The sequence below is a fragment of the Centruroides sculpturatus genome, unplaced genomic scaffold, assembly GCF_000671375.1.
Source record: "Centruroides sculpturatus isolate CEXI.00-Female unplaced genomic scaffold, Cexi_2.0 scaffold92, whole genome shotgun sequence".
In the NCBI taxonomy this organism is placed as follows: domain Eukaryota; kingdom Metazoa; phylum Arthropoda; class Arachnida; order Scorpiones; family Buthidae; genus Centruroides; species Centruroides sculpturatus.
Genome location: NW_019384394.1, coordinates 733,143 through 748,823, shown reverse-complemented (window position 1 = coordinate 748,823; position 15,681 = coordinate 733,143). Strand labels below are relative to the sequence as shown.

General features: G+C 31.0%; 1 protein-coding gene across 1 annotated transcript in view; it reads right to left on the bottom strand.

Moving 5' to 3' along the window:
- The window catches only part of LOC111618329 (neurofibromin-like), a 179,304-nt gene that overhangs the window by 102,439 nt on the left and 61,184 nt on the right, over positions 1-15,681 (bottom strand). Inside the window, exon 12 of the mRNA XM_023359826.1 lies at positions 12,090-12,425. Coding sequence (XP_023215594.1) covers positions 12,090-12,425 — 336 coding nt within the window. The remainder of the gene's footprint in view (positions 1-12,089; positions 12,426-15,681) is intronic.

Genomic DNA, 15,681 nt, shown 5'->3' with positions numbered 1-15,681 from the left:
TAAGGAATTAGGTGGCAATATATTTCGCCATACCAAAAAAACAATTCTCTGTGTTAAGTGCTCTACACACATCAACTACGAGCGTGATACAACTAAGAAACGACTTTCGGACCATCTCAACAGTGCAAAACACAAGAAGCATAGCGTGCTACAGTCACAAACATTGTTGTTTGAAAATGGAAGCAATTTTGATAAAGAAATGCTTGAAGCATTCACCAGTGCAGATATTCTGCTTGAAAAATTAAATAACGAAAAACTGAGATTGTTTCTCAAGAAATATATGAAAAAGCCGATCAAAAGTGTTCCAGGTATTTTTTTATTGTAATTAGTTTTTTTAATGAAATGTTTATTTTATTGAAATTGATGCTGCTGTTCGTGATTGTGCTCATAATTTAGCTGAAATATGATTTTATTCGCAGTCTTATTGAGTTATTTATTTTTTTAGCACTGCGGGCACATCAAAAAACTATCTTCAACTCAGTAACAGAAAAAATTAAGGACGAAATTGATGGACATGATGTCTATTTCATTGTTGATGAAACTAGTGACAAAGTGCAATGTAAAGTGGTCAACATGCTTGTAGGAAAATTGAATGGCAAGAAAGCAAAATCAATGTTAATTGATGTGATGTTTCACTCAACAGTTGACAACATTATAATACAAGAATGTATACTCAACGTGTCTAGAAAATTGTGGCCAAATGATTTAAAATATTCAAAACTGAAGTTAATAGTGACAGGTCAAGCAAAATACATGATGAAGGCAGTAAGTGAGATTAAGAAAAATTCATCGATTTTTCCAAATGTACATCATGTCACATGTCTTGCTCACGCCTTACATAACGTTGCATTTAGGATTCAGAATGAGCACAAATTAACAAATTCGCTTACATTAGAAATGAAGAAGTTTTTTGTGAAGTCAAGAGAAAGACAAAATGATTTTAAGAATGCAAGTGGAGTTAGTAATCTTCCTCCAGAACCAATTATCACTCACTGGGGGTCTTGGTTAAACACTGCAAAATACTATATCGATAATTTTGATACTGTTGAGCGCTTCATTTTGAACTATAAACAAAAATCTCATTCAAATGCTAGAAATGTTTTGGTGAAACTATTGCAAGAGAAAAAAGTTAACCTCAAGAAAGATTTAATCTCCGTAATCTTGTCAAGCTATCAAATATTATATCATCACTGGAAGAACAAGGACTCGGTGTAGCTGAACAAGCCGAATTAATTGAAAATGCAAAAGAAATTGTTTCTGGTTATATTTTAAAAAATTGGAAAAAGTTTTGTCAAGTAATCCTGATCTTATCAAATTTATGTCTTTTGATATGAATTTAAGTGATAAAGTTAATAGCGAATACGCTCCTTTAGTTACAGTCGACGTTGAACGTTCGTTCTTATTGTATTCATCAATATTGAGTGATTGACATCATAGTTTAAGTGAGGATCATTTGAAATATCTAAGTGTAATTTGTTTTAACTTGTTTTTGAAATAAATAACTGGTGATTTTTGGGCGAATTTAAGGCAAAAAATTGGCAATTTTAGGTCCAAAATCTGGCGAAATCTTTTGGTTCTAATTATAATTCAATGTTTCTGTATGTATAGACATACAGAATGCTTGGAAAATAAATTCAATGTTTCTGTATGTATAGACATACAGAAACATTGAATTTATTTTCCAAGCATTTCATCAAACTAGAACATAATGTCTTCATGATAATAAAATGGAACATGTCCATTTTATTATTGTGCACAGAACAAAAACATTTTATAAGGTTTACAACAGAATAATACAATTTATGCTTCTGACACAATATAGTGCTATAAATTAAGACACTTGGCGGATTTTCTCATCTTTATTTAGTTGATACGTGTGGAAAAAATTACACGTTTCGAGCTCTTAAGCCCCTCTTCAGTCAACTAAAACATTTAAAAAGGATATAACATACACATAAAAAGGAATACACAAGTTTTGTAAAATTTTTAAAAAATAAAACATACCTATCCATACAGGTTTTATAAATTAAAGTAGCAGTTTACTTTCGATATTTTTTCAGCAACATCAGCTTATTCACAGTATTTTTTCTTGTAGCCNGTGTATTCCTTTTTATGTGTATGTTATATCCTTTTTAAATGTTTTAGTTGACTGAAGAGGGGCTTAAGAGCTCGAAACGTGTAATTTTTTCCACACGTATCAACTAAATAAAGATGAGAAAATCCGCCAAGTGTCTTAATTTATAGCACTATATTGTGTCAGAAGCATAAACAAATAGCAAAGCACGGTTTCATATCATCAGAATAATACAACTCAAGAATTGATAAAAATTAGAATAATACATTAATTAAAAACAATTAGATAAAATACTGATTACATTAGTAGTTTAACAAAGGCTAATATTAAACAACTTGATTAGGAAAAATATAAAAACAGTTAGTAGTTATAAAAAGTAATAATTATAATAAAAATAATATAAGCACAGATTAACAGGAACAGCTCTTAAATTGAAAAATTACAATTCAATGATATGGTAAATAAGAAGACAAATTAAACAGTTTATGGTCAATCTGTAGTATTTAAATGCAAATCTTCTGATCTATAACTATTAAGAGATGAAATAAGAATCTAAACTTAAGTATCTCATGCATAAAACATGTATCATGGATATATTAAAAATGTTTCAAGCATATAAAAGATGTGAAAAGAGCAATCATACTGATAAAACTTTGGAAGCATTTACTAGTTTTGAAAGAACAAATATAGATTGGAAAAAATGTGGTCTTTATTTGAGGAATTGAAACTCAAGCTAAATTTGTTAAGTTGTATAAAAGATAAAACTGTTAATTTAAGTGATTGCAAAACAATCTCAACATGAATTTTCATGTTGGGATAACAGCCAACTGCATGAAGTTTTTATATTTGCCTCATTAACTTTTACTTATTTAAACTAATAAATACAAGTAAAGTATTATCTTATAAATTCTCTCTTTAAATTTAAATGATTCATTTATTCAATTAATTATTACAAGCAATCTGAAGATGGCTAATAAATATATTCATTTTAATTTACAATTTGATGGAATTCTATAGATTTTACAGATTTTAGTTTTTAGACTATATCTCTCGTTTCATTTTGTTATAGTTAATATATTAGTACTAGCTGTTACCCGCGGCTTTGCCCGCGAGGATTTTGCAAGCAACCCCCATTTATAGTCAGTATTTCAACAACCATAGTAATTGTTATATAACACCTACTGCTGAGAATGATGAGAATTGCCGAGAATCAAACGAAATGTTTTCAATTTGATCAATATTCTGGAATGTTAACAATCGTTCTATAATAGAACCAATAGGCAATAACAAATTAGAATTTAAAACGGTTCGAACATTTGGTTAAAAAATCTAAATATATCAAAATATTTATAACAATGTCTCTATTAAAACACAGATAAAAACAAAATATCACATTTAAAATAGTACAGGTTAAGCCTTAATCCTCTACCTCTCCCTTGTGGGAGAATTTCGAAAAATCCCTTCTTAGTGTGCATTCCCATGACATACCCTACTAAAACACAGATAAAAACAAAATATCGCATTTAAAATAGTACAATAGAATCTGTTCTTCTGGTTAAGCCTTAATCCTCTCCCTCTCCCCTCCGCCTAGGAATTTAGAAAAATCCCTTCTTAGTGCGCGTTTTCATGACGTACCTTAACTGTGTACCAAATTTCACCTCTTTAGGTTCAGCAGTTTGCTCTGGGCAATGATGAATCAGTCAGTCAGTCATTCATTCAGTCAGTCAGGACAAGTAATGTTATATATTTGGATGATATTTAAATCTATTATTATTGTGAGATCCAGAATTTTATTAACGAAAATGTTGCTCTTTCATTAACAAAAATGTTAATTAATTAAACTTTCGTTTATGTAACGCCTTAGAAGAAAAAACGAGTTTGCCCGGGATTGTGTAAACTTTCCGGTCATAACTAGCAACATTCATTGTTCTCTGCAGAACTTGCATCTCGTCTTGCAAGAAGGTTTACAGCTAGCATCTAAATGTTGTCATTTGTTTTAGATCTCTGGAACACCTATAACCTTTAACTCATGAACATCCAATCACATGGTGGAAATTTCCCACAAAAACCTATAAAAGACAGTTCTTACCCCCTCTCTGGGGAGTCTATGAACGAACGCAGGACTAACGACATCACGCCAATTTTCAGAATCCGCCGAATTCCGATCTCCGATGAACCTCGAATTAAATCTTTGCAAAAGTCACAAACCTTTTTAAATTTGTGCTTCTGTGGATAATAGATTTGATCATTAAGTGCCTCCCCGGATTACCCAGATCAAGGAACTCCATAAAGAGGTATGAACAGCGGGAAACTCTCTCTCGAGCATATTAGGCGGTTTAAACGCAATTTGTGTAGTCTTTGATTAATTCACTTGGTTTAATAAATTGTTATTTTATTTGTTATAAATATGGTAGACTCTTTTACTCGATCACGCCCTTCACCTTATCGTCGACCCCAAATTCTCTCCACCCACTGCCTGACATTTGAGAGTCAATTAGACATCCTGAACGGGAGCCTTATGCCCCCGTATTCACATTATTATAATGTATTGGTATTTTAATTACTTTTATATTTTATCAAAATGATATATGATAAACAGAAATATTGTTTTGCTCAAAAGCAATTAAATTTTATCTTAAACTTCATTCATAATAATATACAGTAATACCCCGACTTATGCGAACCCGGAGATATGCGATTTTCAAATCTCGTCGATTCGTCTTTTGTTTGAGCGCCACGCAACCCTTGATTACTCACTTCCCCCACACTATTGTTCAGCTTGCATGTTCGGATGTCGCGCGGAATCAACACATAGCTACAATTTATTTTGTGTTATTTATGTCTGTGTTTGTTATATCTACAGAGACTCGAGAGACTCTACTATGTCATCCAAACGAAGTAGAACTAAGTCTTCTGCATCAAACAAGAAAAGAAAAACTTTATCTTTGGAAAGTAAAGTTAACATTGGGTACGTTGGTAAAGTCGAACGAGTTAAACGAGAATGACGTCATCGTTTATTCCTATTTCATTAGACTTTTTGAACGATTCGTTACTAACACGTTTAATTCGTTTGACTTTATGAGTGTACTCATTATTAAAGACTTCGATACAAAAATGAAAATTTGTGAATTGGCAAAGAAGTTTGATCTACCGGAATTGACGGTCAGAACAATTATAAAAGGCAAAGAAAAAATTCTCGAAGCTGTGAAAAATGCTCAATCTTTAAATTCAAGCATCATTCGTAAATGTCACGGAATTATCACTGAGATGGAAACAATGTTAAAATTATGGCATGATAATCAAGTAAATGTGAAAAATTGTAAAATAATATAGGCGTAATTTGTTATACATATGTATTATCTAAGATTTTATTAAACATTTTTTTCTAAATTATTGTTTTCTTTAGTCTCCGGCCCAATTAAAAATTATTTGTATGTATTTATATGCGAAATTATACCCCGACTTACGCGAATTCGACTTACACGGTTACCGCTCGGTCCCACCTATCGCGTAAGTTCGGGGTATTACTGTACTGCAAATAACTTCTACTTTAAATAAAACTTATTTATGAAACAGAAGTCTTGAGAAAATGTATGAGCATTTCCACTACAAGAAACATGTTTTGTTTCAATCTTTAAAATACTTTAACAACATTAGTAATGAAAAACACATTTTTATTGCCAAACTGTAAAAGTAATTCAATAAATTTTTTTCTAATATAGAAGATAGAAAAAAATTGAATTTACTGACCTGGCATATCTTTTAATTCATAAATCCAATGGAGGCATAATATAAAAATAATGACCATCAATATATTTTAAAAACTAGTAAATTTATTTAATACATAAAATGTTTAAATTTTTTTTTCAATCAGATCTTTATTTACATATAAATGCTTTGTATGATAATTTGAAAATTCTATTTAAGGTTAAAATCATAATATCAAGAATATATAATCTACTGTTTGCAAATTTATGATACAAATATTCATTTGTCTATTACATATTTTTCAAATTAATTAGCTACTTTCAGAACTTGGAATAAAAACAATTTTAATATTTTACACACAGTATATACAGTATATTGATAAATAATTTATACATCAATATTGTTGTGAATGATTTATAAGAATTTCTACTTATCAATTCATAATGATTATATAAAGCATTTAAATAATTTATCATTCTGACAGAAATTTAAAACATTAAACATTACAAATTAAAATACAATGAAGCATCAAAAATGCAAGAAGATTCGAATTGTTTAAGAAGACAGTTCAAATCTTCTTGTTAAACCTGACACAGACCTATGGAAAGGGATCAAAAACATTTGTTTAAATAAATTAAAAGTATTACTGAAAAAGCATTTAAGGTGTTGTTCAACTAACTTAGTTTCAGCCCATACAGAAGTGTTTTTTTTTTTTTTAGATAATAAAATGACTCTCATTATAACTATGAAAGTTTATGATTCACAGATGATACTATAATGCATTAAAGTTTCAAATGCAATTTGTGCAGTTCTAAGTAAAAATAATTGTTTGCACTATGTTTACTGCCATTTTGAGTTTTAAAAATTAATTTTTCAAGATGAGTCATTCTAAGTACAGTGGAACCTCGGTATACGACCTTAATCCGTTCCTGATGTTTGGACTTATACCAAATAGGACGTATACCAAACCAACCTTTCCCATAAGAAGTAATGTAAAAATGATTAATCCGTTCTCATGTTTAAAAAAATGGCTGGTTTGAGACACCTCACTTTCCTGGCTAGTTCCTGCTTGATTATTCATGAGATCAGCATGTATCTTTTTAGCTTTCTCGCAACTAAATGGTTGTGATACGCTGTCTCTAGCACACTGTTTTTCAGCTATCCAAAGCAAAAGCAATTTCTTAACATGGTTTAATGTCTTCGATCTCTGTTTAGAAATTGTTTTAACCCCTTTCGCAACGTTAGCAGATTTAATAATGTCTTCATTTTTCGCGACTGTCGATATCATCGTTCTCGGAATACGGTATGCAACAGTTAAAATCTCGAACACTCATGCCACCTTCATTTTTCTCAAAATCTCTTTTTTCAGTTCCATTGTGATTCTAGTCATTTTTTTAATTTTCTGTTGCTTTTCATTTGCCTTTTTGCAATTCATGATTAATAAAAATAATAAAATTTTACTTACAAATTAAAATCAGAAGAANCTGGGCAGTATGGTTTGAACAGATCTACAGTAGGCTACAGTTCAATCTTATCTAAGAAAGCTACTGTATTATCAAGAATACTCAAGTAGCTAAAGGAGTAACAAAAATCACATGTGAGAAATAAAGAACATTGAAGAGCTCATAATGGAAACTGATCTGACGACAGAAGAATGCCAAAAACTCTTGAATGAAGAACACCAAAAAACTTGGCGAGATTTGTTTTTTTCTGAAAAAGAGAATTAATGTCAATATCTGCTATTAAACATTTTTTGAAGAAGTGGGATGATATCAGAACGACAGTGTTAGAATGGCATCCAAACTAGGTTGAGGTTAATAGGCTTAGGAAACTCTACAATTACAATGCTAATGTGAGATGCAAACCACCTGTAATTAATTAAAATTTTAATCGAAATGGTAAAATTTTAGATGAAAATATTCTATGATTTTGGTGGGAAAATTATATTTTCTAAAATGAAGGAAACTGGTAAAAGTCACTTCCTTCAACGGAAGTTGAACATCCTTTTTGGTTTTCCCTTATCTCCTAAAATTTTAGTCACCCTGGGAATTGTCAACCCCTAAGTAAAATCCGCTTTTTCCTGTTCACGTGGAAAATTACAAGATGCTGATTGGTGAAAATTCGTCAGAAACAGAAAGAATTTTGAATTATTCAAGGAGTACACCAGAAGATCCCAAGGAGGACAGACGTATTCCACATCATCTCCCTCCGGCCAACGCCCATAACCGATTCCCGAAGTCTCCTAAAGGAATTATTAAGTCAGTAAATATAGTGAAGAAAAAGGTTTATTTATGTGCTGCTACAGAACATAAGAAAGAACATTCATCCAGATACAGATCTCAAGAAGAAGACAGAAAGACACATGATTTGAGGTAGTATGTTTTTGACCAAAACTGTGAGCTCTCTCTCTCAAAATTAATAGTCTTATTCGAGGATTCAATTTTGTATAATCTTGTTCTCGTTCATTAAATTTTTGTTCTTATTGTTAAAGAAATGTCTCTTATGTCATCTGAATGAAACATATTTCATCATGAACCTATTATTTTAAAAAAAGGAATCAAACTTTCTATTACAGTAAGCTTCACTGTTGATAAACTAAATATAGTACTTTACAATATAATTGAATTAAGTTGTATACCGAATGAAAATCATATACCAAGCAAAATTTGTTTCGTCCAAACAAAACGTATTCTGAATTTGACGTATTCTAAAGCAGACGTATACCGAGGTACCACTGTATTTATTTGATTCTTCTTTTCCTCAAAAAAAGATCATGCAATTGTAATTTACAAAAATCTGGCCCAAGTAAATGAATTCAAAACTTGGTTAACTCTTGATGATGATATTTGTTCACCTCATTGCATCATTTGCTGATTCTTATTTAGTGTTAAATACAATGAAATTAAAGTATTTAAGAGGCATACCAATTGTGAGAAGCATGAAAAAATATTCCTCCGAACTTTGAAACTCCCTTGTAGTTCCAGCCTTTTATTTTTCTGACAGAAACAATTCTTTTATTGTATTCACGAGACTGTTGGGTAGACACTCATTAAGTTTTGTATCAGTTTTTATTTTCAAAAGGTGAGAGTATAATAGCAGAGGTATTTGATGTTACTGGGCAGTATGGTTTGAACAGATCTACAGTAGGCTACAGTTCAATCTTATCTAAGAAAGCTACTGTATTATCAAGAATACTCAAGTAGCTAAAGGAGTAACAAAAATCACATGTGAGAAATAAAGAACATTGAAGAGCTCATAATGGAAACTGATCTGACGACAGAAGAATGCCAAAAACTCTTGAATGAAGAACACCAAAAAACTTGGCGAGATTTGTTTTTTTCTGAAAAAGAGAATTAATGTCAATATCTGCTATTAAACATTTTTTGAAGAAGTGGGATGATATCAGAACGACAGTGTTAGAATGGCATCCAAACTAGGTTGAGGTTAATAGGCTTAGGAAACTCTACAATTACAATGCTAATGTGAGATGCAAACCACCTGTAATTAATTAAAATTTTAATCGAAATGGTAAAATTTTAGATGAAAATATTCTATGATTTTGGTGGGAAAATTATATTTTCTAAAATGAAGGAAACTGGTAAAAGTCACTTCCTTCAACGGAAGTTGAACATCCTTTTTGGTTTTCCCTTATCTCCTAAAATTTTAGTCACCCTGGGAATTGTCAACCCCTAAGTAAAATCCGCTTTTTCCTGTTCACGTGGAAAATTACAAGATGCTGATTGGTGAAAATTCGTCAGAAACAGAAAGAATTTTGAATTATTCAAGGAGTACACCAGAAGATCCCAAGGAGGACAGACGTATTCCACATCATCTCCCTCCGGCCAACGCCCATAACCGATTCCCGAAGTCTCCTAAAGGAATTATTAAGTCAGTAAATATAGTGAAGAAAAAGGTTTATTTATGTGCTGCTACAGAACATAAGAAAGAACATTCATCCAGATACAGATCTCAAGAAGAAGACAGAAAGACACATGATTTGAGGTAGTATGTTTTTGACCAAAACTGTGAGCTCTCTCTCTCAAAATTAATAGTCTTATTCGAGGATTCAATTTTGTATAATCTTGTTCTCGTTCATTAAATTTTTGTTCTTATTGTTAAAGAAATGTCTCTTATGTCATCTGAATGAAACATATTTCACCATCTCCTTCACAACTCATTACGTGTGTTAATCCGCGAACAATAAATCTGATTAACTGGTGTCAAGGAATCCTGACTAGATCTAGATCTAGGATTCATCCCCTAGATCCTTCTTTTAACATTCAAACTGTAAGTTCCTCCACACTCGATTTCTTGGGATAGAAAAGCCATTCTTCTAGACAAACAGAGGGCTATTCTAGAGAATAGTCGCTGATTAAGTGATACTAGAGTCTTACTTACTCCGTATCCCCGNTTCTGGAGCCCCCAAAAAATAAAAAATATATACAGTAGAGCATTGATTATCTGACCCCCACTTAACCGTCACATTGGTTAACTGACCGTTCTAGTCAGCAAATTTCAAATGTCCGCTAGTGATGCAGTACTACAATATTTGGCTATGTCTTGGCTACTTTAATATTATTTTTGTTAAATTTTTGCGTGTTTTAGCTGGCAACACTGGCTTGACCATGAAAAGGAGGCAGTATTTAAATGAGACTTAATTTTCTAATTCTGAGTGGTTGTTTGTTTTGTGAGCAATAAAATAATTTTAAAATAATTTTTAATGATACAGTAGCGACGATTATTATTTTTAAAAAAATCTTCAAAAAAATGTTTAATAGCAGATATTGACATTAATTCTCTTTTTCAGAAAAAAACATATCTTGCCAAGTTTTTTGGTGTTCTTCATTCAAGAGTTTTTGGCATTCTTCTGTCGTCAGATCAGTTTCAGGTTCCATTATGAGCTCTTCAATGTTCTTTATTTCTCACATGTGATTTTTGTTACTCCTTTAGCTACTTGAGTATTCTTGATAATACAGTAGCTTTCTTAGATAAGATTGAACTGTAGCCTACTGTAGATCTGTTCAAACCATACTGCCCAGTAACATCAAATACCTCTGCTATTATACTCTCACCTTTTGAAAATAAAAACTGATACAAAACTTAATGAGTGTCTACCCAACAGTCTCGTGAATACAATAAAAGAATTGTTTCTGTCAGAAAAATAAAAGGCTGGAACTACAAGGGAGAGTTTCAAAGTTTGGAGGAATACTATACGATCAGTATATACCGAGTTGAGAGTCAATGTCAACATCTCCTGCGCTCCGAAAGTTTTGAATTGTTGCCAGAAGACAAGGGAAGACCAGTTATTTTATATCACTACTTCTTGTGTTTGTTCTGTGAGGTATTCATTGTCCGAACATAAAAATCTTTTGCGAAAGTGTTCATTATCTGATTTGTTTGTTAACCAAACTGTTCATTAACCGATCACCCACTGTAATTATCTTTCATTCTTATCTCTAGTGATATTCAAGTTGATTTTAATTTTATGTATATTTCAATAAAAATATTTCAGTTCTTCATTACTTTAATAATATTGTATAAATATGATTTTATTCCTAAACAACTTTTTGTAAAAAAATGACTGTTTTCACTTTAATATACAGCAGGAATTCCCAACCTTTTTCTTGCATTGACCCCATACAAAAAATATTCTTTTCAATTGACCCACTTAACATTTTTGTTATGTTATTTCCCAAAATTTTCACATCATCAAGTAAATTATTAAATCAGCTATTGAATTTCCTATTGAATGAATTATCTAAAATTCTCAAAAATGTACAATAAGTATCTGATTTTCCACCTATCCCAACTGTCCTTTTGAATTCCATCAACCCCTTTCATAATTCTGTTGACCCCTAGGAATCTATATGAACCCTGTTGGGAATTCCTGATCTACAGTATTAATAAAATGTGCCAAAATCATTTATTTATGCAGTTAATAAAACAGTTTATATTAATTTTTTATAAAAATAAAACAGAACCAAAAATAAAATTAATTATAAGAAACAGGTAACAATTAGAAAAAGTTAATCAAATATATAATTTTAAGCCAATACATATTTGAGATAATTTATGAAACAAACTACAATATATGGTCATGTTAAAATAGACATTAAATTAACAATTGTGGTCTTTAAAATCATCTTAAATAAAAAGATTTGTAATATAGTTTATGGCTGTTTGTTTTTATTGTATTTTATTTTTTTATAAAATATTTAACATAATATTTAGTATAAACTCATTTTACATTTTTATAATTTTAGTAAAATTTAGTAATTAGTAAAAATATAACCAAAGAGACACTTACCTGCATCATTCTTAAGGGAGCATGACTATTGAAAACTTGAGTAACTTTATTTAATGTTTCAGTAAACATGGAACGCAATTCAGGAGCTTTGTTATACATAATATCAATTTGTGGCCACCATACTAGACGAGGTTGGGTTATGATGCGATATAGAGAACTTACTAATACAAAATGATATGTTGGTGGTGAAGAAGGATTCAGACATACTTTCAATGCTTCATTGTTATGTGGATTAATACGAAAACAAGACACAAAACAATCAATCATCAAATCAATATCTTGATTAACTGTATTCTGATTACGGCAAAATGGTTTACTTGGATTAAATAACAATTGCTAAAAATTAAAAAGAAAATTCATTTAGAAAGCATCTTTCAAATCACTACAACACTATTAAAATTAAAATTTAATAAAAATAAATCAAAAACAAATAAATCAAAGAAATTAAAACCTTTAAACTACTTTATTACAATTATTATTTTTCTTTTTTATGTTTAAAAAGACAATATAAATTATAATGATTGTTTTTTTATATCTTTAAAACATAAATGTTTTTTTGTGTTTCATATCTTTTTATATCATAGTGTACGAGTATTACAGTAGAGCCACCATACTCAACCTTTTTTTCTCTCAAGCCACATACACATGATAGCTATTACATGCGGGCTGCAACATAACAATTATAATAAAAAACTTACTTAATTTCTCACTTACCCTAGAAATTTAGTGTAACTGTTGATATTGCGAACATTTTTTCACAATTTCATAAAAAAAATTTTTTTAATACTCTTTTCGCCCTATGGTCACTAAGAGGGCCTCTTATAACAGGCCCATAGCAGGCACCATTATAGCAGGTCCCTTATAGCAGGCACCATTGTGGGCCTGGGTTCGGCCAGACACACAATGGTGCGACCGAGTGGTGAGGGACGGGGCCCAACATATCCGAACAGACCACTCCCCGAAAAATTCCTGGGGGATTCTCTGACCCGACCGGATTCGATCCAGAGCAGTAGGCTGCCACCTTGACCGCTTGGCTGTCAATTCATTTAAATCAGGTTTGTAGCTGCTGCATGCTACTAGTAAAATGGCATCCAGGTGTGAATCAGTAAACCAGTTTCTATATATGTTCTTTGCATATTTCATTTTCGAGCATGATGTTTCACATAGATACGTTGATGCGAACAATGTAAGTAAAATTTGAGCACATTTTTTACAGTCTTATATTGATCGGGCACTACTTTCCAGAAGTGTTAATTAATTCCAGAAGTCAATGTAATTATTTTCTGCTCTCTTTCACGTTCAGGCCACTCACAAAAGCTCAGCGGGCCACAGGTTGAGTATGGTGGCAGTAGAGCATCAATTATCCAAAACAATTCCGGTCTGGGGTTGTTCAGATAACTGATCATGTACAAAAAAATATATTAACCTATCCTATGTTGAAATTTTTCTCAATTGCATATTGTTAGCATTGAATTTTCATCGATGTTAAGCCTAATGAAAATTTTTTAAGATAATAATTGTGGCTATTGTATTATTAAAAATTATTTCTTTATTTTGTACAAACAAAATAAATATAGTGAAAAATATAAAAACAAATAAAATATTTCGGAAGTTAATCTAGTATCAAAAACATTGATTCAGTACGACACACAGCTGACACACAGTCCTCAGAAAAACACCACACAAAACAAGCAAAGCTCACCACTCATGATGGAAAAAAAGCCTCATTCAAATACTGGCATGTCCTTAGGTACCCTCTCATGGTTGTACCAGTACTGCCAGCTAAAACACGCACACCAAAAAAATAATATCGGAGTAACCCAAGACATAGCTAAATATTGCAGTGCCACAGCACTACCTACTGGAAACAATCTGGACCTTCAAATGAATAAATCCCACAACACAATCCTTGTTTGCTAGTTTATTGTCCCATTCCAAGACTGCATTATAAAATGTTTTGTGTTTGGCATAGTTTTCCTTTTTTACAATAAAAGGCCAAATAAAATTTTGAAGTGCAAAGATGTTTCTGTTATGTAACAGAGTTACAGTAAACAACGTTTTTGGCTAAATGATGTTCAGTTTGATCCATCAGCTCCAGGTATCTAATAGGATCTAATAATCCAGCCTTCAGGTAGTATTGCATTTGCATTTGTTTGTCAGACCCATAGCAAGGAAGGCTTTTTGGAGCTAGACTTCTCAATACTCTGTAGACCTTCAGAAAAACTGAGGAGTGGGAAAGAAAGCTGGAAAATAAACCAACTGAAGATCATTAGTACAGTTTATTACTTGCAGCTTTCATACATAATGTAGGAACTGAACTGATAGTGTTTCTAGTGTATTTAAATGATAAAACGTACTTTCATCTCCTACTGAAATTAAATAACAGTAATTTTAATTGTTTAAAACAGTTTTACATGAAAATGTTTTTAATTTCAAAAGACCATATAGGGTTTAAGTTTATTATCTACCCATAATTTGTCCTACCAGTATGATAATTTGGTATCAATTGCATTCATGAAGTAAAACCGTAATTTTATGCAAACTTTATATCTCTATTTTAGTATAATACTAATCATTCAAGGGTTAGTTTTCCCATCATAGCATATCTTGGGTATGTTATGTGACATACATTGGACCTGATATAAATAATTCATTATTTTTATTGATATATAAAAAAATTTATATAAAGAACATTTTATTAATTCATTTAATATCAGTAATAAGAAAAGATTTTCTGGTAAATCTAAACTTTGTATAAGAAATATCTCCATTAAAATATCTATTCATGAAACTATTTTCACATGACTTATATACCACTAAAAAGGAATCTTTCAAAACTCTACTGTGGAGAAATTTGCAAGACTGTGGAGAAATACAAGTCAATTAGTTAAAATGAATCTGGTATGTAAAACAACTTAATTGTATTTATAAATACAATTAAAAAGATTAAAGAATTCAAAAACACTATTTATTATTATTATTTTTTTCTCACATTTAATATTTAAACCAAGATTCCTGTCAGAAGTAAGCTTAAGATTATTTAGGATAACTATTCACACAAAAACACCACAAAAGGTAGATTATACAGGCTTTATTGATTACTAGCTTACCCGTCGTGCATTGCTGTGATCTCAGAAGAAACGAAATTCAAGCAAACTCGTTATGATAAAATTAAATTTACATTTTATCATTTTTATTGAAACTTATTATTATTTTTTTTATCGGGAAAACATTTCAAAGTGTCGTTTCAATTCTATTTATTTATTGGAGTGCTTGTGGATACACTATATTTTTTGTTTTTCCGTCTGGTGCGTACACGAATAAATCAGAAGGTTTTCCGGCGCATGAGCTGGCCACATACAGTTGTACATGCAAGAAGCACGGATTCTTTAAATTTAGCCCACATACTCACAGAGATTGTTAGAAGTGCAATATTCCCAATTTTTATATACTTTATAATTTTGATTATTTAATTCTCCTTCCTCTCTTCCTTGGCATGTTGTGAAATTTCTGATAGTTGGATAATAAACCGTTTTATTGTAATTTGTCTTTTTAAATTATTTTGAGTTGATATTAAAATTTGGAAAAGGGG